At 31.9% G+C, this 26,335-nt stretch overlaps 1 protein-coding gene across 1 annotated transcript; it reads right to left on the bottom strand.

Moving 5' to 3' along the window:
• Positions 1-440: 440 nt before the first annotated feature.
• LOC140435798 (phenoloxidase-activating factor 2-like) lies at positions 441-25,534 on the bottom strand. Its single transcript, XM_072524515.1, has 4 exons — positions 25,130-25,534; positions 10,489-10,857; positions 5,779-6,059; positions 441-811 (listed from the first exon to the last, which is right to left on the bottom strand). Exons 1-4 carry the CDS (start codon positions 25,339-25,341, stop codon positions 483-485), a joined length of 1,191 nt encoding a protein of 396 aa, XP_072380616.1. The 5' UTR covers positions 25,342-25,534; the 3' UTR covers positions 441-482.
• Positions 25,535-26,335: the final 801 nt, after the last annotated feature.

The raw sequence follows: 26,335 nt of genomic DNA, 5'->3' as shown, positions 1-26,335 counted from the left end.
GAATGTTGGCTGATTACTCCTGTACCTTGAAGGGGGATTCACTCACAAAAATAAAACTACAAACACAGTTTTCACGGAAAAAGAACACGTTTTTATTCAAAAATGAAAGTGATACAGTAGACTAGAAAAATCAACACTCATTGAATAATGAAGTTGAAAGAAGTTAACAAATTTTGTATAATAATAAAAAATGTATACTATTCGTTTTTCTCCAGCTAACAATTTTTAGACTTTGACTAAGGCACAGCAATGATGTGCAATATGTGATGAGCGATTATCTGTAAAACATTTCATAATACTAATTGTGTATCACATATATAGTGTTAAACGATTGTCTTGTCTGTCAACCCTCCTCTTTTTCCAACCGGGCTTAGGACAGACAATTGCGTAGTTTTGTCTTTAATATATTTCATGCAATATACATTAATAAAAAGTCAATATAAATGTGTAAAAAGCATATATTATATACAACATACAAAAACCTATAACTTTAAATTTCTTTTTTTCAGTTCTTCTAATATCCAAGGTTTCAATTTAACGGCACTGGCATAAATACCAGGAACATTTTCGGTTCCGCAACCGATACCCCAAGAAACTACTCCCATAACAAAATATCTAGTCTGTCCAGGAAGTAAACACATTAAAGGACTTCCTCCATCTCCCTTGCAGGCATCTTTATTTTTCTCTCCACCTGCACACATGAATGACTCGTGGAGAATATAATCGCTATCCATCCTGGTTTTCCGGAGCTGTTCTTGACACTTATCGAACGGAACAATTGGTAAGTCCACTTTTTTCAAAATTTGTGTACCTAAAAAGAAATATGTTTTATTATATGACTTAAACTTAATAAACGAAATTGTAGATAAATGGGTCGTTTGACTTCGTTAACCTTTTCACACTGCTATATAAAAGATCTTTTGTGTATACTCTATTGTCACTACTACTTGTCTATGGTCATTGGTCACTAGTAGCCAGCAGCTAGTGAAGAAGCATGACAAGTCTCATGGTGCAGTCTCAGTATGTAGTTTAATAGCGGAGACCAACTAGAAAAAACTTATATCTAAGAACAAAAATATGCTACAGATTAATAGATGGATTGACATGGAAAGACAGAGTTACAAATGGCCGACAGAGTTATAAAACACCATGAATAGGACCAGAAAATTCTTTCACCAGGCCACAAAAAGGTTTACTATTAATAATTGACCGACCGTCAATTTTTGGTCTTGCTTTACTCCAAGATTACATAGTATATATTATTTTTAGTCATGCCGTCATGACTAAAATTTTTTGGCCATTTTGCATATCGAATCCTTCAGGCTAAACCTTTTTCCCGACTATGGTGATTTCGAATGAAAGCGACTAATTTCAAATCATCCATATACAACTCATGATTAAGCCTCACCACTACAAGTTTTTATTTCTGATGCTTAAACCTGAGCCAAAGGAGTTCAGTAGCTGGGATAGAGGGTTTAGCGCTAGACAGAAATATAGTGGGCTTAATAAGTCATCTTGGAAAAAGCCCCGAAAAAATTACTATTATTATCCAGATTTAGCCATACGGCTCACACTCCCTCTAAGGGTAGAATTCACTCATCTCAGATACCTACGGTATCAAAAGGATTCAGCTCTGGTGGGACTTTCATGCTATCGAGCCCTAGATGACTTGGTACGTCGAAGTATCTCCCAAAAATTATCATACACATCTGGACGTTGAGAGAAGTATAAATAGTTTTCTGCACGATCTTATAGATATGTTCATTTAGACCCAGCTTTTTTATGTTTTCTAGGAGGATCTTCGGAATGACTATATTAGTAGAAAAAATAATAGGTATTGTCTGAATAGTGTCCATTCTCCATTGTCTTCGTATTTGAATTTCCAGACAACTGTACTTGGAAATCTTTTCGTTATATTTAACACGCAGATTGTTGTTGTTAGGTATCACCACATCGAGTAGTGTTGTTTGTCTCGTTAATTTATTAACTAGTACGAGATCTGGTCTATTGTATGCTACTGTTTGGTCTGTGTATACGCCGGCTATATTAAAATTGCTGCTACTTAGGGTCACTGGTTGACTGCAAAAATAACATATCCAAAGAAATAAAAAAAAAAGAATATGCATAGCTCACCGCTTTTATTTTGGCCTAGGCCCTCAACTAAGAGCGAGAAATATGTCAATAGCAACAAAGTGCAAACTTTATAAAACAATAATATGCCTAGTGCTCACTTACGGATCGGAAATATGGACAATGGCGACCTAACATGAAGAGTTACTACGAATATTTGAAAGAAAAGTATTAAGGACCATATATGGCGAAGTTAACGAATAAATTCTGTAGAGAAGGCGATATAATTTCGAATTCTATAGACTTTTTGGTTATGCAAATACCGTGAAAACCATCAAAATAAACCGTTTGAGATAGGTAGCCCACATTATGTGGGTGGATAAAAGTGATCCTACTAAAATAACAATGCTAAATAGAAGGTGTATGCCGATCGGAAGAAGAAAAAGGGGCGACTTAAACTCAGGTATCTGGACGATGTTCAAGATAATTTAAGGGAGATTGGAGTAAGGGTATGGAGAAGACAGACACTAGACAGGGAAAGATAATAATGTTTTGAGGCAGGCCAGGGCTTACGAAGGGCTGTAGCGCCAACTCATGATGTTCGATCTGTGAGCACAGTGCGATTTTAGTATATATATATATATATATATATATATATATATATATATATTAATTAATGTGATATTAAAAGTCAGAGGTGCGCCAAGCAATTAATCAGCCAATTAATTAATTAATTAAACTTATTTAAATAATGCAATTCACACTATTTAATTCTCTTATCTCAGGGTTATATTCGTGCTTCAATATCTATGCTTTACATATGATAGGTAAGGTCTGAAGGATACCGGAATAATAAACATATATGATAAAAAATTATATATTGAAATAAAATTCACACTCAAATATCTTAAACAAAAAATATCTCATATCATAAGGATTATCAAAATTTTGTTCGACGTAGGTGAACCTTCAAAAATTAATGTTATATTCTATATAAATTAAAATTTCAAATCAAAATTGTTGTTCTATATCTCCTGATAAATATTTCTATCTTTTCTGCAGCAATAAAAAAAAACTTTGTTGATAAAGGAAAAACTGACGAATGGTAAAAAAAAACTATCCCTCTGATGATGAGTTGTCCAAATCCTTGTTCCTTGTAGCCTACACTATCTATTCTTAGCAGTTCCCTAGGTAATCAGCAATCTTACAACAAATTATTGCGAGCCTCTCGTCTTCAATGATCTCCTTCAGATGCACGTATCGTTCAAAAAATGCTAGCCTCTTCTCTTCTCGATAAACTGAATCTCTCTTTCCGGCCTAAACAGTGACTCTTGGAATATATAAGTAGAAAAGTATGACTTACAATATTTGTAATAAAACTCACAAACATTCATTTCTAATGCTTACTATCACTTGGGAATCGCCAAAGAAACACGACTGTTCGTCTTGCACCCTTGGAAAACAACTGATTCTCTTTTCTCCCTCAAAAATCCAGCTAAACTCTCATTCCTACATAGCTATCTCCCTCTTTTTCAATGTCCTCCAATCAGAGTTCCTCATACTTCCCCCCATCTACCATTTAGATGACAAACAACAATTTTACCTACAATTATAAATTTCCTAAAAACTATTAACATGCTAATCGGTTTCTACAAATTCTTAAGAACTAACGGAGATATATAATTTCTAAATTCTACCCTATTGTCTTTATTCACTGTACAAGTCCATTTGGAAAACCCGGTCGTATTGTTCAATTCACTTAAGCTCCGTCACTCGAATATATTTTACAAAGAAAATAATTTATGCATATCTTTAAAAATTTTGTTTACTACAGGTAATCCAAAGATAATGGACTTTCATTTCTTCGAAATATCTTTTATAGTTTATTAGGTGAATTATTTGACTTATATTTTGTATTTTGAACTATTTAAAAAAAAACAAACCAATATTATTCTCAATTTTACATAGCATAACAATATATATATATATATATATATATATATATATATATATATATATATATATATATATATATGAAGTAACAAGAAGTCCAGAGACCTCTCTCTGATAGTAAATTAGGTGAACCGCAAATTCAAAGCCTCTTACTAGAGACTTTTAACGACGCTAGAAGTACATTTTTACTTCAACATGCATCTACGATTCACCTTTGAAATTACTATCTTTTTCGCTCTTTACGTAGAGAAAGACGTTTAAATGAAAGTAAAAGATTGCATTTCATTTCAATCGGAACTCCACCATTGCTCTACACGTGTTTCGAGTTATTCAACTCGTCATCAGGAGCACTTGTGGAAGTTCAACTGAAATGAAATGCAGTCTAGTATTTGGTTATTATAACCAAAATAATAAGCCAGGTACGCTAGCAGCGACATCTATACGAAGTAACAAGAAGTCCAGAGACCTCTCTCTGATAGTAAATTAGGTGAACCGCAAATTCAAAGCCTCTTACTAGAGACTTTTAACGACGCTAGAAGTACATTTTTACTTCAACATGCATCTACGATTCACCTTTGAAATTACTATCTTTTTTCGAAAAAGATAGTAATTTCAAAGGTGAATCGTAGATGCATGTTGAAGTAAAAATGTACTTCTAGCGTCGTTAAAAGTCTCTAGTAAGAGGCTTTGAATTTGCGGTTCACCTAATTTACTATCAGAGAGAGGTCTCTGGACTTCTTGTTACTTCTTATAGATGTCGCTGCTAGCGTACCTGGCTTATTATTTTGGTTATAATAACCAAATACTAGACTGCATTTCATTTCAGTTGAACTTCCACAAGTGCTCCTGATGACGAGTTGAATAACTCGAAACACGTGTAGAGCAATGGTGGAGTTCCGATTGAAATGAAATGCAATCTTTTACTTTCATATATATATATATATATATACTATTGTTTTACTATTAACTCGCATTATCCTGTTTCTTCTTATATATATATATATATATATATATATATATATATATATATATATATATATGTATATGTGTATATATATATATATATAGTATGTATATGTATATATGTAGGTATATATATATACTCTTGGGAACGTGTTGATAATATGGAAGATGGTTTGTTTGGAGAAGTCCCAGTTTAAAAGCTATCTCTTGATGAAGGATCTTCCCCACTGAATCATGTCGTTCCTTGTATTCAGTTGCAGCAATTGCCTGGTAGCCCCTGGTAGGATGTTGGAAAAATTATTTTCCCATTTCCTCGCTACAACAACGCCATTGTTCCAAATTTACAGATGGTTCTGTTACATAACCTCTCTTTAATATTCTTCCTAAAAATACTGTATCAACACTTGTAGCAGAAGGTTTTCTATTCCTTAATAAGTCTTAAAATATATTGGTCCTCCGATGCGTTGTTCATTAAGTAGATTCATATTAGAAATAAATATGTCACATTTCTTACAACACAGTTTTTTTTTCGTTTTTAATGTGTTGTTGATATCATCTAAAAATTACCAGCTATTGCTTTTTCCCAAATAGTTGGTGCTATGATGAATAACTTATGTTAATTTAATAAATAATTTAAATTGATATCTTAAAATTAATTAAATTACATAATTATTCAAACTGAACTTACAATAAGTTGCATCGGCTGTGGATGCAATTTGTGAAGCAACTTATAAACTTTTTTTAACATTTATTTAAAATATTACAAATTATAATAATAAACTCATATATTACCTGCTTCGTCGGATCCGTTTCCCCATCCTGCGACGAGGCATCTGCCAGAATTCATGCTAAGATTGTCAGGTGGTAAACACAGGGTATTTATCGAATTTGTATTCATAGATTCGAAAGGTTTATCTAATATCAATAGAGCTCCATCATTGTAAAGGGCACCTGCATAATATTTTGGATGGTTTACTATTTCTGCCACATTCCGCTCGTTCTTAATATTATTTCCAATGTTAGTTAGTTCTATGTTACCAGTTAGGATTACTTTGAAGTTATTGGCATGTTTCCTATAATAAAATTGTTATAAATAGTATAAAAATAATCACCAAATAATAACAATAAACAATGGTACAAATCTATTCTCATGAAAAAGGTAGAACAGTAAACGTATATTTATTTAAATAATTCACAAATCAAGGGTTTGCAAAAAATTTAAAGAAAAATACCTAAAACATGCAAAAACCAATTTTTTATGTGATACAGGTGACAGATAGTCTTATAAATAATAGACTCTAGTGTTTATAGGAAGCACATTAATCTTACAATTTCTTGTTTGGTTGTGAGAAGAAGATCTTGTGCTTTCAAATGTTTTATTTTTCAACATAAGTGCTTCTTATATCAATATATTTCATCGAGAAGTGTTCCAATGGCATTATTCATCAATTCCAATAAAAGTTAACGGTTTCCGACAATTCGACAATTTTTTTAGAGTTTTATATACAGAAGTTAAATTTTTATTGAAAAAAAGCACAATATGATCAACAAGAATATGAACAATATTTACTATTGACTCTCTGTCAGATTTTTTTAATCGCTTAGGAAATAAAATTGAGAAACTTTATAAATTTAACGTTTTTAGGAAAGCGAGATTTTAAATCTTCATTTTTCTCGCTTTCGATTCAAAATCTTCAAAACGATCAAAATCTTTTGAAAAAAAACCACTCCATGGCATAGTGCAAGATCAATGCAAAAGTCATGTTTAGATATAGCAGATTTTGAAATCGAAGAACACCATTGTGACGTTCAACCCATCCCATCTCGCACAAATCACTAAGCTGATGGCCCATCATATTTTTAAGAACTGCATTGCGTTTTGACTTTGATCTTGGGAGTGCCCCATGGCAAATTCATAAATAGTTATCAAAACTAGCATAATTATTGCTTCGAACAATTTTATTCATTTATAACCTTAATTAAAACTTAAATTAAATAAATTAAATTAAATACTTGACTGAACTTCTAGCGTGAACTGAGCGTGAGCAGAGAGTGACCTTAGCTATAATGTGAATGGACATTTACAATTACATATTTTTACATTACATACAAATACAAAAAATTATCTTTAAATGCAAACCCAGTTTTTTTTCGTTCTTCTTCTTTAAGTTCCATCTTCTATCGATGGTTGGAAATCATCATGGCTAGGCGAACCCTGTTGATTGTCGCTCTAAATAGTTCTGCACGACTACATTCAAACCATTGCCTCAAGTTCTTAAGCCACAATATTATTCGTCTTCCCACATTTCGCTTTCCTCGAATTTTGCCTAGGATAATAAGCTGCAATAATGAGTATCTCTGCCCTCTCCTAACATGGCCGAATTTCAAATTAAAAGGTTATAAAAAAGATTTTACGACTGACCATTAAACCAATCGAGTTTTCAAGGATGTGCTAAAATTACTTGTTTTTGGGGCGATTCAGTTTTTTATTGAGCCTGACCTAAATTAACTGACGATACAAATATATACAAAGAAGCAGTATGAGATGCAGATGTAGACCAGTTGAGATATTTATGAGAACTATTTTTCAACCTTTTTTTTTATAGTAAAATACATAAAAATAGTATAAGGAATCATTGTATACGGACGTACTATTTGTTATTAATGAAGAAATATATTAGAACCGTATTAAGAGAGAAATATATTTTGGCGATATGTTACAAAGCTGTAACAACCGTAAAAACTATTATTAAAGTATTCCATAAGGAAAATAAGATCAGTACTCGGTGCCTTAGTACATTATGTAGTATTATTACTTTTTGTTATAATCGTTTATATTGAACAAATACCATAAAACTGGTTTTTGTAATTGGGTTTTAACAGATTCTGTGATTCTATATTTCCGCATTTACGTCAGATAAATCTTGCTAATTTAATCTTACAACAAAACGGCAATAAAAGATAGATCACGAAACATTTTGTATTAAAAATACCAGATAATTTTCTCTTCATCTTCTCACATTCACACTTTTTTATCTTATTTTATTTTTTATGGATCAGTCGCCTAGGAAAGTAGATCCAGTCTAGGCAACATGAGAAAGATATTTATATATATATATATATATATATATATATATATATATATATATATATATATATATATATATATATATATATATATATATATATATATATATATATATATATATATATATATATATATATATATATAGAAAACTCTTAAATATTGGGGAAATCTGCAAGAAAGACTTTCAATGAGTATCAATTGTTTCGCCGAACGTTTTCATTAAAGAGAATTAATTTGGCTTATTCAGGGCAGAAAGAGAAGAAATTATAATTAGCTACCATATATTATCTATTTAAAAAAACACTGGAGATCTCACCGTAACTTATAATTGTAGAGTTAGGATGTTAAAAAAACTTAGCTAGTAACAACATAGTGGTTTTTTGTTACTATGTGAAAAAAGTTATCGTTGGAAACGTATGGTTGCTTTGAACTTGAAACGTAAAGGGGTAGCCAAGGCTGACCTAAAAAACTAATGCAAATACATTTAAAAGAATTAATTCTTTGAGTTGTCGCCAATAATTAAATTTTTGATTGTTGGAAAGTTCACATGTGAGGTTCTGTTTTACCAGAACGCACGCGCTGACATGTCAAAGTAGGTCTTATGATTCTTTATAATGTCGTTAAGGTTCATTGGTGTAACAAAATGCAGTTAATCCCCAGTTTAGGGTAAACTTATTAAGATTTTTTCTTAAAAATCTATGCACACTTGTTTTGAATTTAAAAAACATTTGTAAAAATTAGAATGATTTTATCTTTAACTTAAGACAGAATGTTAACAAAGTTAATAAATAACATTTATGTATTAGTGCGTAAACTCTACGAGTATTGAAATCGAAATAACATGTCCGAATAACCCCATTTCATTTTCTTTTTGAATTGAATTTTTTGATTCACTTTCTTAACATGCAGCTTAATTTTTAACTTTTTAATCAATTTTATATGTTTTAAAAATGCCACTAAGGGACATGCTGGTATTTATTTTACTTTAATAATAGTTTTTATTGATAGTCATTTTGGCATAAGGGCTACTACTGGTGCCCCATGAGTATTAATTATGACCTAAACATGTAATGTTAATATGTCAGTATCCCTCATCTTTAAAAACAAGACTAAATTTTGCCGAGAATGTGATTCTTTTGGAACTCCAAAAAATATGTAAAAACGGTACCACTACTACCTCCCGTTATAAAGTGAAACGGGGGGATTTACCAATAATCTGTATGACGTAGAAAAAAATGTTAAAAAAATGTGGCTGAGATAATTTTTAATAAAAATGTTAATTAGCACTTTTTGCGTAATAAACCGTTCTCTCAGAAACAATGCTTGAAATGGCCGGCGATTTTTAATGTCAGTTAGGCGCACGAAATTAATTTTAAATAAAATTTGTATCGACTGAACTGTAAAAATTCAATACCTTTTGATTAGAGTATCCTATCGACAAATATCAAAATGAGTTTTAAAGGTAAAGATTACAGTTTTCGTATGCAATTTTTGTATATTGTCGAAAATGAAGTTAGTTTCTATAAACGTGTAAAATCAATAAACAGTGCGCAATTGTTGCCATTTTATTACAACTCTCATGAGATCAATAAAATTTGTTACTTCCATTGACCAGTCTTTGTAAAATTTCCATTGTTAGAGTCCTTCAAAACCTATAACATAAAATTTTGACTTTGAGTTTTGGCAAAAAACATAAGGCAGTTGAAATATTCCAAAAAAAAACGCTGAATTTAAACTTACACATTACAAACGATCGCACGTCACAGGAAATGCGTCCAAGAATACGGTACTGAGTGAAATGCATAGCTGAAGTTGTGATATTTCGAAAAACGCACTTGTGTAATCAAAAATAAGCAATTTTAAACGCTTTAGATCGTTCATACTGTGAAAATTTAAATTCAGCGTTTTTTAAGAATATTTCAAATGCCTCAAAAATTAAAACCGAAATTTAATGCTATAGGTTTTGTAGACTAGACTCTAACAATAGAAACTCCATAGTGAGTGGTCAATGGAAGTGATAAATGTTATTGATCTCAATGAGAATCGTAAAAAATAGCAAAAATGTTCCCTAAGGGAACTGTTAATTCTACATAACAAGTGCTAATAAATATTTTTGTTTAAAATTATCTCAGCTATTTGTTTTTATTTGAAACATTTATTTCTACGGCGTACAGATTGCTAATAAATTGATTTTTGCCGTTTGCGTAAGGTAAGAGTGATAAACTTTTTTGCATATTTTTTGGGGTTCTATGACATTCTTAGCTCTTAGTCTTAGCCACATTCAGTTTATTCGTATAATTTTTGGTGTATGGACGACTGGAGTATATAGTTGAAAATTGGTATTCCTGCTTAAAAGTTCTTTCTTAAAATTAATATTATATAAAGTTTATTATCAATTAATTAAATTTTTGTACCTATTGAAATAGTGATTAGCTGTCAAAATGACTTTGGGATGTATAAGCGTTCCACTGGCATAAAAATACCATTTTCCTTGCTTATTTTTTCTGTAAATAGCAGTAATCCATGGAAACTCTCCATCCAGTGGATTGATTTCTTCCTCGCTGTCTTCATCGACAATAATTCTGACGTTAATTTTGGTTCTCTGAGTTCCGCACTGATGCGTTGGATCAACAGTGGAATTATTATGGTCTTTATCCGCAATTACTTTCTCAGTAGTGCTTTCAGTTCCATTAACTTTACAGCAGATGAGCTCCCCTTCGAATGTTCCTCCTTTGCATTGAATTCTGGTCGTGTTTTCTGGTTTAGGGGCGTTTTCACCCATTCTGAAAGATATAATTAAAATATAAATTTAAAAATAATGAACATACATGTAGTCAAATCAACATAGTCAGGTTATTTAGTTTCGTGACGATTGTAATCTGTGTGGAATAAATAAAATGGTATTAGATAATTAGTTTATTAATTACATAAACTGAAAACGCACATACATGACATGAATAACACAATAAAATATATAATTGTCAGGTAACTAATAAACTTTTAAGAGTAGTTTACTTTAATAATTAATTTTTAGTATGAAACATTTCAAAACGAGTCTATACTCCAATTATTTTTAGGTAAAAGCTGCGTAAATATCAACGCCTAATATTAAACTTCCGACTTCGCTGTTAAGTTCGTAAAATGAGACTTCTAAGAAAAATCATGTCCCTAAACTCCTCAAAAATCAATGAATTCCAACAAGACTTAGGAAGAAAATATTTAACGAAGCTCTAATGGAGACAACAGAAGGCATTATTGTTAATAGTGTAACTTTAAATAAAATTAGATATGCCGACAATACCTTAGTGCTTGCTAATTGCGGAGAATACCTTCAAAATCTAATGAACAAAATAAAACAAACATGTGATCATTATAGATTAAAACTCAACGTTAAGAAAACTAAATATATGATAATACAGGATGACGGTATAAAAGTCGGAGATACCGTACTGGACAGAATAGATAAACCCGTGTCTCCCAGCAGTAATATGAATGTCAGCTGGGATCCAACCGTAGAAATTAAAAGCTTGAAGCAAGCCCGAGCCACTTTTGTAAAAATGAGGAATGTACTTTGCAGCCACGATCTTAGCATTGATCTTTGCATTCGAATGGCATACTGCTATATTTTTCCAGTGCTATTGTATGGAGTGGAAGCATAGACCCTAAGTGAGGCGACGCTTAAACGTTTGAAAGCCCTAAAGATGTGGTCATATAGACGACTACTACGAATAAGCTGGAACGAAAGATTTAGAAATGAGGAGGTCCTTAGACGCCTGACCCAAACAACACAACTGATCAATACAATAAAGAGACTCAAGCTGGAATACTTCGGTCACATTATGAGACACCCTGAAAAATATAAACTTTTACATCATTCAGGTTAAGATCCAAGGTAAACGTAGTCCTGGTAGAAGAAGAACATTATGGCTGAAAATTCTAAGACAATAGTACGGAAAATCGACTGTATCATTATATAAAGCTGCTGTCAATAAAGTCACGATAGCGAATATGGTAGCCAACATGATATCCAACGATCGATAACGGTCATGGAACTAGAAGAAGAAGGATGTCTAAAAGAAGGTTTTCTTTAGATCCTGAAAGCACTTGGATCTACATCAAAGGCAAAATAATCGAGACTTCAAAAGATTTCTTTCTAAGGTTTTCTTTTGAAGCTATTTTCTTGTGGCATTTTTAATTAATTAATATTTAAATGGGAATAAGCCACAATTAAAGGTTAAAATACATTTATTGACGTTTCAATTTCCACTTCGGAAATCGTTGATTTCCGAAGTGGAAATTGAAACGTCAATAAATGTATTTTAACCTTTAATTGTGGCTTATTCCCATTTAAATATTAATTAAGGTTTTCTTTAGATTCTGAAAACACTTGGATCTATGTCAAAGACAAAATAATCTAGACTTCAAAAGATTTCTTTCTTCTTCTTGTGTCTGCTCGATTATCGTGCATTGGCTATAATAATTTTGTTGACGGCAGCTCGAAAAAGGAATGCAGAGGATGTGTTAAATCATTCTCTCGTGTTTTTAAGCCATGGCGTTCGTCTTTGACCTGGCCCACTTCTTTCATCTATCTTACCTTGTATTATTAAATGGAGTATATTATATCTCTCTTGATGACACATAGCTTTGCCAAAATATTTCACTTTGCGATTTTTGGCTGTTCTGACCACTTCCGTAACTTTTCTCATCCGCTGCAAAACCGCCTCGTTACGAACTGTATCTACCCAATTTATTTGCAGAATTCTCCGATACATCCAAATTTTAAAGGCTTCAAGTTTTTTTAGAAGTATTCTGTTAAAGTCCAACCTTCGACACCATATCAAAGAATAGAGAACACATAATATCTTATTAATCTAATTTTTAGTCTCAAGTTCAGTCGTTTCCCAATTACTCAAAGTAATATTGTTTCCACATAAGATTTTCTTCATCTTAAACAATGCAGCTTTGGTCTTCTCTATACGCATTCTAATTTTTTTGCTCATGTCCCAGTTCTCATTTAGATTTTAACCAAGATAAGTGATACTGTTGATTCTCTCCAGTTGTTCTCCATACGATGTTACTACTTCTGATTGTATTGGCGTTTTATTGACAAGCATTGCTTTTGTCTTTATGGTGTTTAGCTTCAGTCCATATTCATTATACGTTATGGTAATCCTATTACTCAGATCAGATCAGAACAGATCAGATGACTGTACGGCAAAATATCGATTTAAAAGACACAAACCGTAGGCCATGGATAATTGATTACACTTGGACTGTGATTCAATGCAGAAAAAAAAACATTAAACTAGATTTGGAACACACAATGAGTACAGAGCATTTTAGAAAGAAACGAGAAGGCAATGCCGCAAAGACAAAGTGGATTACATGTTTTAAATATACAGAGAAATAGATTGTTGTCGGAATTAACCGAAAGATTTATTTCAAAAGATCAAACCCATGACCATAGATTTTATAGATCAATACATACCGTAGTCTGTGATGAATAAATAAGGTAATCTAAAGACCGATACTGACGAAATATTGGAAACGTGGCGAAACTATTGTAGCGATTTATATAGAAATAATTAGACTTTAGCAGAAAATCTATGGCCCTCTGACTACCCTAAAGAACCTACGGTCTTGCTCTCTGAAGTAAAATATGAAATTAATTCGCTAAAGAGAAATAAATCCTCAGGAATTGACGCAATACAAGCAGAATTTATGCAGTCACTAGGTAGCAAATGATAACATTTCATCCTCCTATTTTGTCTCTAATATATATCTGATCACATAATCGATACGAATCCTTAAAAAACTTTCTAAAGGATTTTTGTGAACCGATTCTAAATCATTATGTAAGTTTTTTATAAAAAGATTTTTCTATACATATCATAGATAAATAAAGGTGGAAATTTAAATATCACTTGGACTTGGACACACACACTCTCTACCTCTATCTCTCTCTTTCTTTCTCGTTCTCTCTATCTTGTCGTTTTCCCATTACTCAGGATCGTAATTTCCTTCAATACTCAATTTTCTTATTTGTCTCTATATTCAAATGCAAAAGGGTTTTGCAAAATGAATGACCCGTTGAATTCTGAATTTGGTCGGATCGTGTGGTTGATGATCAGGATGATGGTCTTGGTCTTGGTCTTTTGCCCGGAATGTTTTCAGAAGCAATTATTCTCTCTAAATTATCGTCACCTGTGTAAACCCCGTGTGCAAAGAACTAAACACGTGTTTTATACTTCACTACACAACCAAGGAGTCACTACCAGATGTGATAACTACCGTACAATTGTCACTAATAACACATGACAGTATAATATTGTTAAATATTATCAAAAAGCTAGAAAATTTCAAGAACCTATAATAATATGCTTTGTTGACTACCAAAAGGCATTTGATTGTATATAAATCAGCTGTATAAATATTTGGTCTATTTTAATACAGATAGATGCACAGATACACCTGGTGACACTTACTAAAAATCTGCACCAGTCCAATATGGCAACAGTATGACTAGATCAGAAGCTCTTAGAAGGATGAATTGATGGAATGACGGTAGCTGCAAGAAAAATCTCCAACTTAAGACTTACTGATGACACTACACTTATAGCAGAAAACCAACAAAAATTCTAGATCTCCTGAGAAGAGTTGAGTTGAAAAGCATTAAAGTTAATCTTTAAAATAATAAAGACAAGACGAAAATAAAGTGATGGACATATTTATTAACACTATTTAGCTAAGGAACCAGTCGCAATAGGAGATAGTAGACAGCTTTAACTATCTCGGAACTAGTATAACTAACGATGACAACTGCGAAGCAGAAGTTTGGAGACGCATTGGTATGGCAAAAAACGTGATGAGTCGCCTAACTTATAGTAAACTAACCCGAAGAATCAAGATAAGATTGGTGAATGTATTTGTTTTCTTTATATTTCTATACGGAGCAGAAACTTGGACTCTTTGTGCATAATAGCGCCAAAAAAGGAATGCCTTTGAGATGTAGTGTTCGAGAAGAGTGCTGCAAATACCTTGGACAGGTCATCGAACAAACATTCCCCTTCTTAACAGACTTGAAATTAAAGCAAGGCTATCCACAAAATTTCTGCAGCAAATTCTCTAGTTCTTTGGTAACGTAGTTCGCAGAGGTGAAAATAATTTAAAGAGAATAATTGTTTCTGGAAACGTTCTGACCACAAGACCAAGAGGACGGTCACCAATCAGATGGTCCGACCAAATTCAGAATTCAACGGGTGACTCATTCTACGAAACCCTTAGAGCATTTGAAGATAGATACAAATAAAAAAAATTGTTAGGAGTATTGAAAGAAATTAGGATCCTCAGTAATGGGGAAATGACAAAGGAGAGAGAGAGAGAGAGAGAGAGAGAGAGAGAGAGAGAGAGAGAGAGAGAGAGGGAGAGAGAGAGAGAGAACGTCCAAGTCCCAAGTGAAATATATCCCAACTATATTTATCTATGATATGTATAGAAAAATATTTTTATAAAAAACTTACGTAATGATTTAGAATCTGTTCAGATAAATCGTTTGAAAGGTGTTTTTTAAGGATTTGTGTCGACCAGGCGGTGATTAACGATACAATAGCGATACAATTAAAATACATTAAGTTTTAGAAGTATATAAGAGTATATTATATAAGAGTATAAAGCTGGTGGCAATGTTGTTATTAACACGTTGAATGTTGTAGAACTGACATTCGCACAGAATTGTGTTGCAAATTCCACATGGCGGATTTTCTCACTTTCTAATTAAATTATCATGTGTTAACTTTGTGTGACCAAGTCTGAATTATAATTAATTTTTGTCATCTTGGGTTACAAATGTCATCTTAACGGCACTATGGGGGATTTCACTTGCCATAATTCTAAACAAAATCGTTGCTTGCTATATTGATTAACCTTTTGAAAGTGATACTAAACAAATTAATTTCACGGCTAAAACTGGTGTATGTTTATTAATTTTTACTTTTGTTTCAATAAAAATAGTTATGTTAATACTGGACAATATTATTTTTTAGGACTTAATTAGTTATAAATTAAAATATTTATTTGACGTTTTGACTTCTAGATGGAATGTTGTTTATAAAATACAATTTTTTAATTAAAAAAATTATCTCGTTTAGCGAAGTTGGCAAACAAACAAGCATACTTTCAAAAATAACAAAACGAGATACTTAATCAAACAAATTTAATTTTTAAAACAGCTTTCAATGTGTAAACCGCAATGTCAAATAAAATAATTTTATGTCGAAAGTTATACATATTTAAAAAAAATGTGTGGGAATAAGTTTTTTAGCCTAAAAATTAACCAAGTAAATACAGTTGCTGGTACAACAAATATATGAAAGTCATTTTACTTTTTATTATGTGTACAATAAATGTAAAATAGCATTTTATTTATAAGGATGCGTGCCTTCCTTTAATTGTTTTTAAATTTTTTTAAAATAAATCTCATAGCCCAATTTTGTACTCACAAAATCAAATCTTAAATATCATATTATCATTTATTGAAATTTTGTAGTGACTGGAAGAGATGGAAAACACATAAACGACATACGATATTTGCAAGAACTTGCTAATGTTGTTGTATACAAATAACAGTGCAGGACTTATAATGGGCAATCCTCTAAGCCCATTGCTATCAGATATTTTTATGGATCATCTAGAGACAAAGATTTCAAAACATCCCATATTCAAACAGTTTTTATATTGGTGGAGATACGTAGACGACGTATTGGTATGTTTCACAGAAACTAACAGGCAACTCGATCAATTTTTATCATATATTAATTCACCTCATATTCATATTGAATTTACAATAGAAACAGAACAAAATCATTCCATAAATTTTTTAGATTTAAAAATTATCAGACTTAAAAAGAAACATGACTTCTCCATATTTCATAAACATACCCATACTGACACGACTATTCACAATTCATCCCATCCCACACAACATAAACTGGCAGCCTATCATAGTATGTTATATATATTAACAGAAATTCCGATGTCAAAATACAATTTTGAGACAGAATTAAATATCATTAAGCAAATAGCAGTAAACAATGGATACAACGAACAAACAATTAATAAAATGTTAAATCAAAAACTACACAAGAAAGCCCTGAAATTAGTATTTCCAACACCAGAGAAAAAACCCAGTACCTTCTGCTAGATTATATATATACAGGCAAAATATCAACAAAAATAGCCAAACATAAAAAAAGGAATAACACCTGCTTTCAGATCAAATAACAACCTAGGCAAATATATTAAAAACAACAAGAGCCAAAATAAAAAACACTTACACAGTGGTGTGTACAAACTTAATTGTGGCGACTGCATAAAAACTTACATCGGTCAAACTGGTAGAAATTTTAATAAACGAATAGCAGAACATAAAAGGGCTTTCAATAACAAAAAAACAGATTCTACATACGCACTTCACCTTCTAGATCATAATCATTCTTTTAATGACGAATTTAAAATTCTTCACATTAAAAATAAAGGTTTTAAGCTATCTTTTTTAGAATCTATGGAATTCAACAAATTAAAAAACACAGATATAATTCTGAATGACTAACTTGAGACAAACAGTTCTCCCCTCCTCAACCTATTTCATTAGAGACTATAAAGTGTAAACGCAAGCCAAAAATAGATCACTTGAGAAAGGCAATCAGCCGAAACAGCTGTAGTGATAAGAGTTTAAAATAAATTTTGTGGAAGTTTTAAAAACAAAGTTTTCAGTGTTTTATTGTTACACAATTGCAATTATCTTTAGAAAAACGCCAAAAATTAATATTTTTCGGGGAGAATCCCAAAATTCACATTAAATTTGACAGTTATTTTCACCATTCTCCTCGAAGATAATGAAATTGAGGTTTTACCATGCCCTGCACAATCACCCAATTTAATTTAAACCCAATTGAGCATGCATGGGACATCTTGGGTAGACACATTTTACAACAAAATATTGCGTTCACTACAAGACAGCAACTGTTTGAGTTCCTTTCAATGGAGTGGTACAGAATATCGCAGCAAGACATTGACCATCTGACCATGAGTTTGTCTTACAGATGTAGGACAGTAACCAACAATCGAGACTACAACTACAACCGGAGGTCATACACTATAAAGACTACTTTGTTGGGAGTTGTGGGGCAACAAATTAGTTTTTTTTTGTTACCATTGTTTGACTTATGGAGTTCTCTTTTAATTTTCTTAAGAGATATTGTGATAATTCTAAAAAAATGTTTATTTTATATTCGGAATAGTTTTTTATAACTTTTCATTAAAAATATTTGAAATAAATTATTTAAAATCCTTCTGTAATATCGCATTTTGTTTTTGTCGCCTAGATTATTTTGAGGTGTGTATTTATAATTATAAAACATTGTATTTAAAGAAATAAAAATAAATATTCTAACGAAACATAAATTATTATTAGTCTGACGTAATTCTTGAGAATGATTCTATTTTACTACGTTATAACATTGTTTAATTACGTTTTTTTTATCGTACTTATTTTAAAGACTCGATGTTTCATTTATCTTTAATAGGCTTTAATTAACTAAAGGTAGTAGACATAATTTTTACAAAACAACGCGATAAATAAAATAATACTATAATGAGAATTAATATATTTTTGCTCTGGAAATTTAAATTGATTTGTATTCATATTGTGTAAATGTGTCGTTCTACATAATATAATTTAACTGAATTAATAACCGTGTTAAATGAATAGTTGACTGGTTCCTACGGTGAACCAAAAAAATACAAAACGCTTTGAAAATGTGAAATTCTTTTATTATTTTATGTTAATAATGATTTTATATTAGTATATATATATATATATATATATATATATATATATATATATATATTGAATTTAGATCTATTAAGTACAACATTTACTTAAAATGGTGAACTGAGTCTAATATTTAACAACAGGTATGTTGTTAACGATTCGCTCAGAATTATAACTGGTTTTCTCAGTAGGCGTAGGCATGCTTCAGTCAAGGGACACCTGCATACAATTGAGCTGTTTTATGAAGACGTGAGCTACAAACTCTGTATCAATTAACCTGAAACATTCAACAATATCTTGCATGAATGCAATTGACTAGATCACAGAAAAAACTTTTTGGAGACTCTTTAGTGCCCAAAATCCGTTCCCTGTCCTAATTTCGTCCCCCACTGTCTGTAACTTCTACGGACAATAGTGCAACCTTGCGAGAGAGTAAGGAAACTCTTTAAAATGAGCCAGTGTACTAGTGGCAGTGGCAGTGACGTAGGATTCTTTGTTCTGTTCACTTAACATTAAATTTTTCATAAATAGTTTATGTGATAGCTTGCTACAGTTTGTAATATACTTTAAATACTTATATTGACGCCTAAAGGTAAGTTTAAACTAATTTATCGATTGATAATAATAGAAATGCTCTTTGAGTATTATATTTCATTTGTCACAGCCGTTTAGTTGTAGTCGCTTCGTCACGAACAGCGGCCATGTTTTATATAACGGCATTCCTAAGTCCGTCCCCTTTGAAATTCTCAAATCCGTCCCGGGACGGATTTAGGAATCTTTTCATATATTTTTCTTTCAATAAATTTAAATTTTTCCTGACTACTTAAATTATTTTTTATGGATATTAATCACTCTTCGATATGTTTTAATAGATTTAACATGTAGACATCATAGTCTTGAACAGTAATGTTGTTATTAAACTTAGAGTTCTGTGAAAAAGATGAAAATTTTAAGAATTGCTTAAATTGATAAAGCAATACAAGGTCTAAATTTTTTCAGATGTCACAACGTAAAGCCTGGAATCTTGATGCCATGGTGAGAGCTATCACTGTTGTAAAAGATAAAGAAATGGGATATAAAATAGCTGCTAAGACCTTTGGTGTTTCGACGGCTACTTTAAAAGATTATGTCAAATCTGACCGCACACCAGAGGAATGTGTGAAATCAAAATTTGGAAGGAAGCCAGTTTTTACAGCTAACCTCGAGAGAAGTCTTGTCGAACACTGCCTGGATATGGAGCAGCATTATTATGGACTGACTATTTCTGACCTCAGGCGATTGGCTTACCAGCTAGCCATTTTAAACCAAGTACCTTACCCTTTCTCGAATAAATCAGAGGCTGCTGGCAAAACGTGTGTTAGACTCATTTTCAAATGCCAATCCAGAGCTTTCCCTCAGACGACCACAGAACTTGTCAATAGCTAGAGCTAAAGGATTTACAAAAGAAAATGTTGACAAGTATTTCTCTATCCTGAAGCCTGAACTCGAGAAAATAAACGACCCCTCAAAAATATTTAATGTAGACAAAACAGGGATCTGTAGTCCATCACAAAGCTACTAGAGTAGTAACCTGTAAGGGGAAAAAGCAAGTACATAAACTTGATCTGCTAAATGTGGATCCACAACCACAATCATAACCTGTATGTCAGCAGCAGGCCAGTATATTCCACCCTTGTTAATATTTCCACTTAAAAGGTGGCAGGAAGAATTGCTTGACGGAGCTCCAGATTCAGGTTGGGTAACTGGACCATTGTTTCTTAAGTGGTTTAAACACTTCAGTTCCATTGTGAACCCATTAAAAGAGAATCCTGTTGTGCTTATCTTTGATGGTCACTATTCCCACACTAAAAATCTCGAACTTATTCCCATTGCAAGAGAGTCAGGAGTATCTATAGTTTTCCTTCCTCTACACTCAACAGACACAGCCTTTATATGTATTGTTTATGTTTCCTTTGAAAACTAGATACGCAAAAGCTATAGAACAATGGTTGGCTAGTAACCCAAATAGAGTTGTCAGGAAACTGCAAATATCCAGTCTCTTTTGTGAGGCGTATCTTTGTGTAGCTACTCTTGAAACTCCGTCAATGGGTTTAGGAAGACTGAGATCCATCCATTTAATTCTGATGTCTTTGAGGAGCATGATTTTATTGATAGACAACTTGAATAGTAAGAGGTACTTGCCAATGGACGGGATAATGACAACCAGAATGCTCTAGTCCACCTCAAGCGGTCAGTATATGAGATATCCAGAATGTTCCAGTCCCACTTCAAGTGGTCAGTCCACGAGACATCCAGAATGTTACAGTTATCGAACTTCCTCATCTTCTAGAGCCGGTACTTCATTCTTGGTAACTCTGGATCTCCTCACAAAACTTCTCTTAAAATCTCGTTACAACAGAAACAAATGGCAGAAAAGAAGAGGCAGTCAAAGGCTAAGAAACGTCTCATCATGGAAGATAAAGAAAATCCTGACACATCATTGAACAAACGTCCCAAGAAGAAAACAACGAAGTGGGATTTAAATTCAAGTGACTCTGAGGACGAAACAGAAGTTCCACTGGTATCAACCGATGATGAGGATAGTTCTGGTGATGAAGATGCATTATGTGCCATTTGTGAAAAACGTTTTTTACAAGTCAAGTGAAGAGCAAAATGGATAAGGTGTTCGGAATGCTTTAGATGGTGCCATGAGATGTGTTTAACTTCAACCAAGGTCAAAAATTTTGTTTGTGATTTGTGTCTGGAGGTGTAAATAGATAGAACTTATGTATCAAAATGTATAAACATGTTCCTTTCTCAATAAACTTATTATAACAGATATTAGTACGGTTTAAATCATGTTTTACTAAAAAAAAATGATACATTTTAACTAGGAATGGGTAGGGGACGGAATTGGGATACCATTTTTAAAGGACCGAAATTTGCTTTGTTTTGTTATTTATTTATTTTTACTGCAGGATATTTTATTTAGTAGAATCGTACTAGCAAAACTCTGAGACCTAGAGTTAAGTTACTTAAATCAGTTTTTTCCATTATCATAACTCTAAATCAAATTTCAGAATTTAAGATTTTGCTTAAGGGGGCGGTATTTGGGCACTTTACCTTACTCCAAAAAGATATCTTACGAATCCATTGGACCTCTACAAGATTCTAGAATTCTGAAACGGGTAACATGAATAAATGGAAAATATACTTGCTAAGGTTTATAAGAAACAGTTTTCGTAAAATCATTAATAACGTTAAATCAGTAAGTAATTAAAATTTAAACAACCAGGCCACCAGGAAATTAAAGCAGCCCAGTAAGCACATCAAAGCATTAAAAAACTCAGATGGCTTATGGGGAGAACAGATTAAGAAAAAGCAGAGATATTTGGAAAATATTTTAAAGAAGTTTTCCAACCTATACCCTCTGCCAGTGCTGAAGAAGATGAAGCTATTTACGTTTAAGTTTAGCAGTAATCCAACAGCCAGGTGAGCAAATTAAACCAGTAACAAAAAGAGAAGTTAAAAATGTTATTAAATATAGGTTAAAATAAAAAAAAGCTCCAGGATATAAATTTATAACAGGAACTATCTTAAAATAGTTATTTCAATGACTATCTTCATATAGTGAATAAAACTTTTAAGGAAAAAATACTGTTCTGCACTCTTTCTTGACGTTAGTCAGGCTTTTGATAAAGTCTGACATGAAGGGTTGCTCTTGAAAATAGAATTAAACGTTTTACAATTAATGTTTACTTTACTAAAATCATATTTAGAATGAAGATCTTACCGCGTTAAGTATGAAACAGAAACATCAGAAATCTACCCTATACGATCTGGAGTCTCTCAAGGTAGTATTCTGGATCCTACATTATCTTTGATATTTACGCACGACATACCAATAAATGAAAATGTAATGACTACAACATTTGTAGACGACACTTCTATGTTAGTCACAGATAATAATCCTGCAACAGCTACCGAATCTCTTCAAAGACGTATTAGGGACATTGAAAAGACGTGATAGAGATAAAAAGCAATGAATCTCAATCATAACATACCATCTTTTCAAAATGTCTCAAAATATCCCCAAGTATAGAAATAAATAACAAAGCAATTCCACAAGCTGAAATAACTGTGGGGCTGAAGACAGAAATAACATGTGGAGAAGGAATGAACGAAGAAATAAAAAAGCTATTGTCAAATTATCAAGAATTAATCAATGAAGAGAATTGGGTGGCCATTAAATATGAACATACTTTGAAAATAAATTTATCTAACTTTTGTGGATAAGAATTATCCTTTTCCATATAATTATAGACAAAATATTTATTTAAAAATTCTTTTATAAAAGGTATAATATTAAAAACCCTTTTGGGCTATATCACAGAAGGTTTTCAGAATTAATATTTCATCATTAGTGCTATCTGGATGTACATTTTTGAAGCCACTAAATATATGGGTAAAAACCCTTTACCTTAATGTTGTTAAATTAACTTTAAGTTACATTTTTTAACTTTATACTATGATGTTTAAGTTACAACAGGAATAAATAACATGGCAACGTAAGACTTCACTGGAGGTTGCTAGTTGCTGAGACGAAGTGTCTACGAGGACTTGTTGATAGTAACTCTATCAACTATCAACAGTTGGAACAGATAGTCAATCCATGTATCGTTTTCTATGTGTTTTAAGGCTATTAGTTCCTCTACCTCCGTTCTTTGTCCTATTATAAAGCCATATTTTATTTTACAGACCATAAAAAACATGTTCTATTACTTTCGACAAACGTTATATCATTGTTTATTCTTCTTACAAGTGCATATATTTCGTTTTTTATTGTCTTATAATTATTGTGTATTTACATTTTTCTTTTCTGTACAAAACCATGGAGTTCTTTGCCTTGGGAATGATTTATTGTTATTTATATTTCTTTCACCAAGAACTTTCTTAGCTGAGGCTAAGATATTAGACTTATTTTGTACCTAGCTTTTTTCAACTCCATCACTTTCTGTGACATATATGTTTTTGCTTCTTTCTGTTATTCTTTTTTGGAATATGTGTCTAGCAGAGTCATCCTGTAAGCTTTCTAATTTTATCTTTGTTTTGTATTCTGGTGTTTTGTTATTATATATATATATATATATATATATATATATATATATATATATATATATATATATATATATATATATATATATATATATTTACGTAGATAACGCCATATTGATAGCCCAAGATATAGATAGTCTACAAAGACCAGTCCATAGATTTAACATAAGAGCAAAATAATTTAATATAACACTATATCTCAACTTAAAAAACTAAACTATAGTAATTAGAAAAAAACCAATCAGATGTAAAATAGTTGAGGGCATCAGTATTGAACAAGTAATGGAAATAAAATACCTTGGAATTATACTGTTAAGCTATGGAGACATGGACAAAGAAGTCCATTCAAAATTTATAAAGCCAGTATAAGCCCAATAATGACATACGCGTCAGAAACAATACCCGACACAGCCACAATTCACATACGGCAGAGATACTGATTACTGAGTACTGAGAAGAATTACAGGAAATACGCTAAAAACCGAAAGAGCAGTGAAGACATTGGAAGAAAATGTAACCTACAGTTTATAAACGAATGGACCCTAAACAGAAAAAGAATGAAATAATGACATAAGTAGAATTTGAGAAATCCTATGGTCAAAATAGCACGAGATAAATCACCAATCGGTAGAAGAAGTATCGGACGACCGTGCAAAAGATGAATTAACAACCTTTCATAGATATATCAATCCACCAATGAACAAGCAAAACTGCTTATAAAGAAAAAGAAGAACAAGAAGAAGGAGAAGAAGTATAATGATTTTTGTAAAATGCGCTATAAACCAGTTGACTGCATACGACCGGTGCAGAGCAGACGGCTTACTGAGAAAAAAACACGGAATAGGTATATTCTTTCATGATCAAACTGTGATTAGACTATTTTTGTGTTGTTGAATTTCATTTCGTAAACGAATATCTTTAGAAGTAGGTTTGTGTCCACTTTAAAATAATATGTTATTCCCCTTGTACTCTGTTCAATTCAAATATAATTCAAAATACTTCACGTTTGGAAAATGACACCAAAAGATAACTGAAACAAATAATAAAATAAACTAAGCCGTGTTTAATTACACTTTTAACCACTTTCATTTTTTTCTAGATATTAAAATAAATTAATATAATACAGTTACCTTACGTCAATTAAATTTTTACCATTTGTAATCACTCTATTATTAGCATCGCACTGATAGTAATACACACATTTACAGTCATGGAAAACTTCTATTATATTATTTTCTGTTATATTGTCTTCTCTTTTTAATCGCCGAAAACCACCCTGAACTTCCACTAGAAGAAAATGGTTCAGCAACAAAACATTTATTAATAAAGCGTACCCCGACATTTTAAAATCAGAAATAAAAAATTTGTGTAATAATTATTATAGAAACGACGTAAAGATAAAATGAACGCGATCACATAATATTACTGATGTTTAATTTAACGCATGAGGTTAAAGTTGATGTTAGATATTATTGTTTGTTTATCCAATCAAAGGATACAGACCGACGTCGGATAATTGTTTTCAAGCCGGAATATCTTGGAACTCTCTCAAATATTTATGCATGTCTTAAACATAAATGCCCGTTCCCCTACAGGGTCGACTACGTAGTTATATTATTTTTTTAATTCAACTTCAATACCTGAGGATCTACTAATTAACCATTTTTTTATAACTACAGAAAGCTGTAAGTATATTATTTCTTTGTCGTTTTGACATGTTATGACTAAATATACCCTTTAAAATACTAAAAATGGATTCAGACTAGTAATATCGACAATCTGTACATAATTTGAAACAGATTCTAAAAAAAAATTGGGAATACAATAGAGAAACCAATTTAATGAGTTTTAAAGTGTTTTCGACACAATAAGAAGAAACAAGATAATCCACCTGCCGTTCACTATGGTCAAAATTCGTAGTGAATTCAGTTTCTAGTACTCCAAACGGAGTAAAGTAATAAAACATAATGACGGTATTAGATTTGTGTTTCGATACAGGGCATGCAGGGATTGCAGTTTTTAGATTCCCTTGCTGAGTAATATATCAAGCTGTTTGCTTTGCAAGTTTTAGAAGGCACAGTGGTAAAAATTTAAATTCGGTTTCGCCAGGTAGAAATCGTTTGATTTCTCTTTTTGTTTTTAGATGGCGTAGTTACGTCCGTAAATAGTTATTTTGATAACTATTGGTTTAGGACGGGATAGATTTTGTTTTGATTCAGAGCAGTGGCTATACCGCTCTGAGGAAACCTAAAGAGGTCGAAATACTAAGCGGCTTGCCGCTGCCCTGTATCGAAACAACAATCTAATACCGCCATTATGTTTTATTACTTTACTCC

Source organism: Diabrotica undecimpunctata, chromosome 3 (assembly GCF_040954645.1).
Source record: "Diabrotica undecimpunctata isolate CICGRU chromosome 3, icDiaUnde3, whole genome shotgun sequence".
In the NCBI taxonomy this organism is placed as follows: domain Eukaryota; kingdom Metazoa; phylum Arthropoda; class Insecta; order Coleoptera; family Chrysomelidae; genus Diabrotica; species Diabrotica undecimpunctata.
This window is presented reverse-complemented; position numbering and strand designations above follow the sequence as displayed.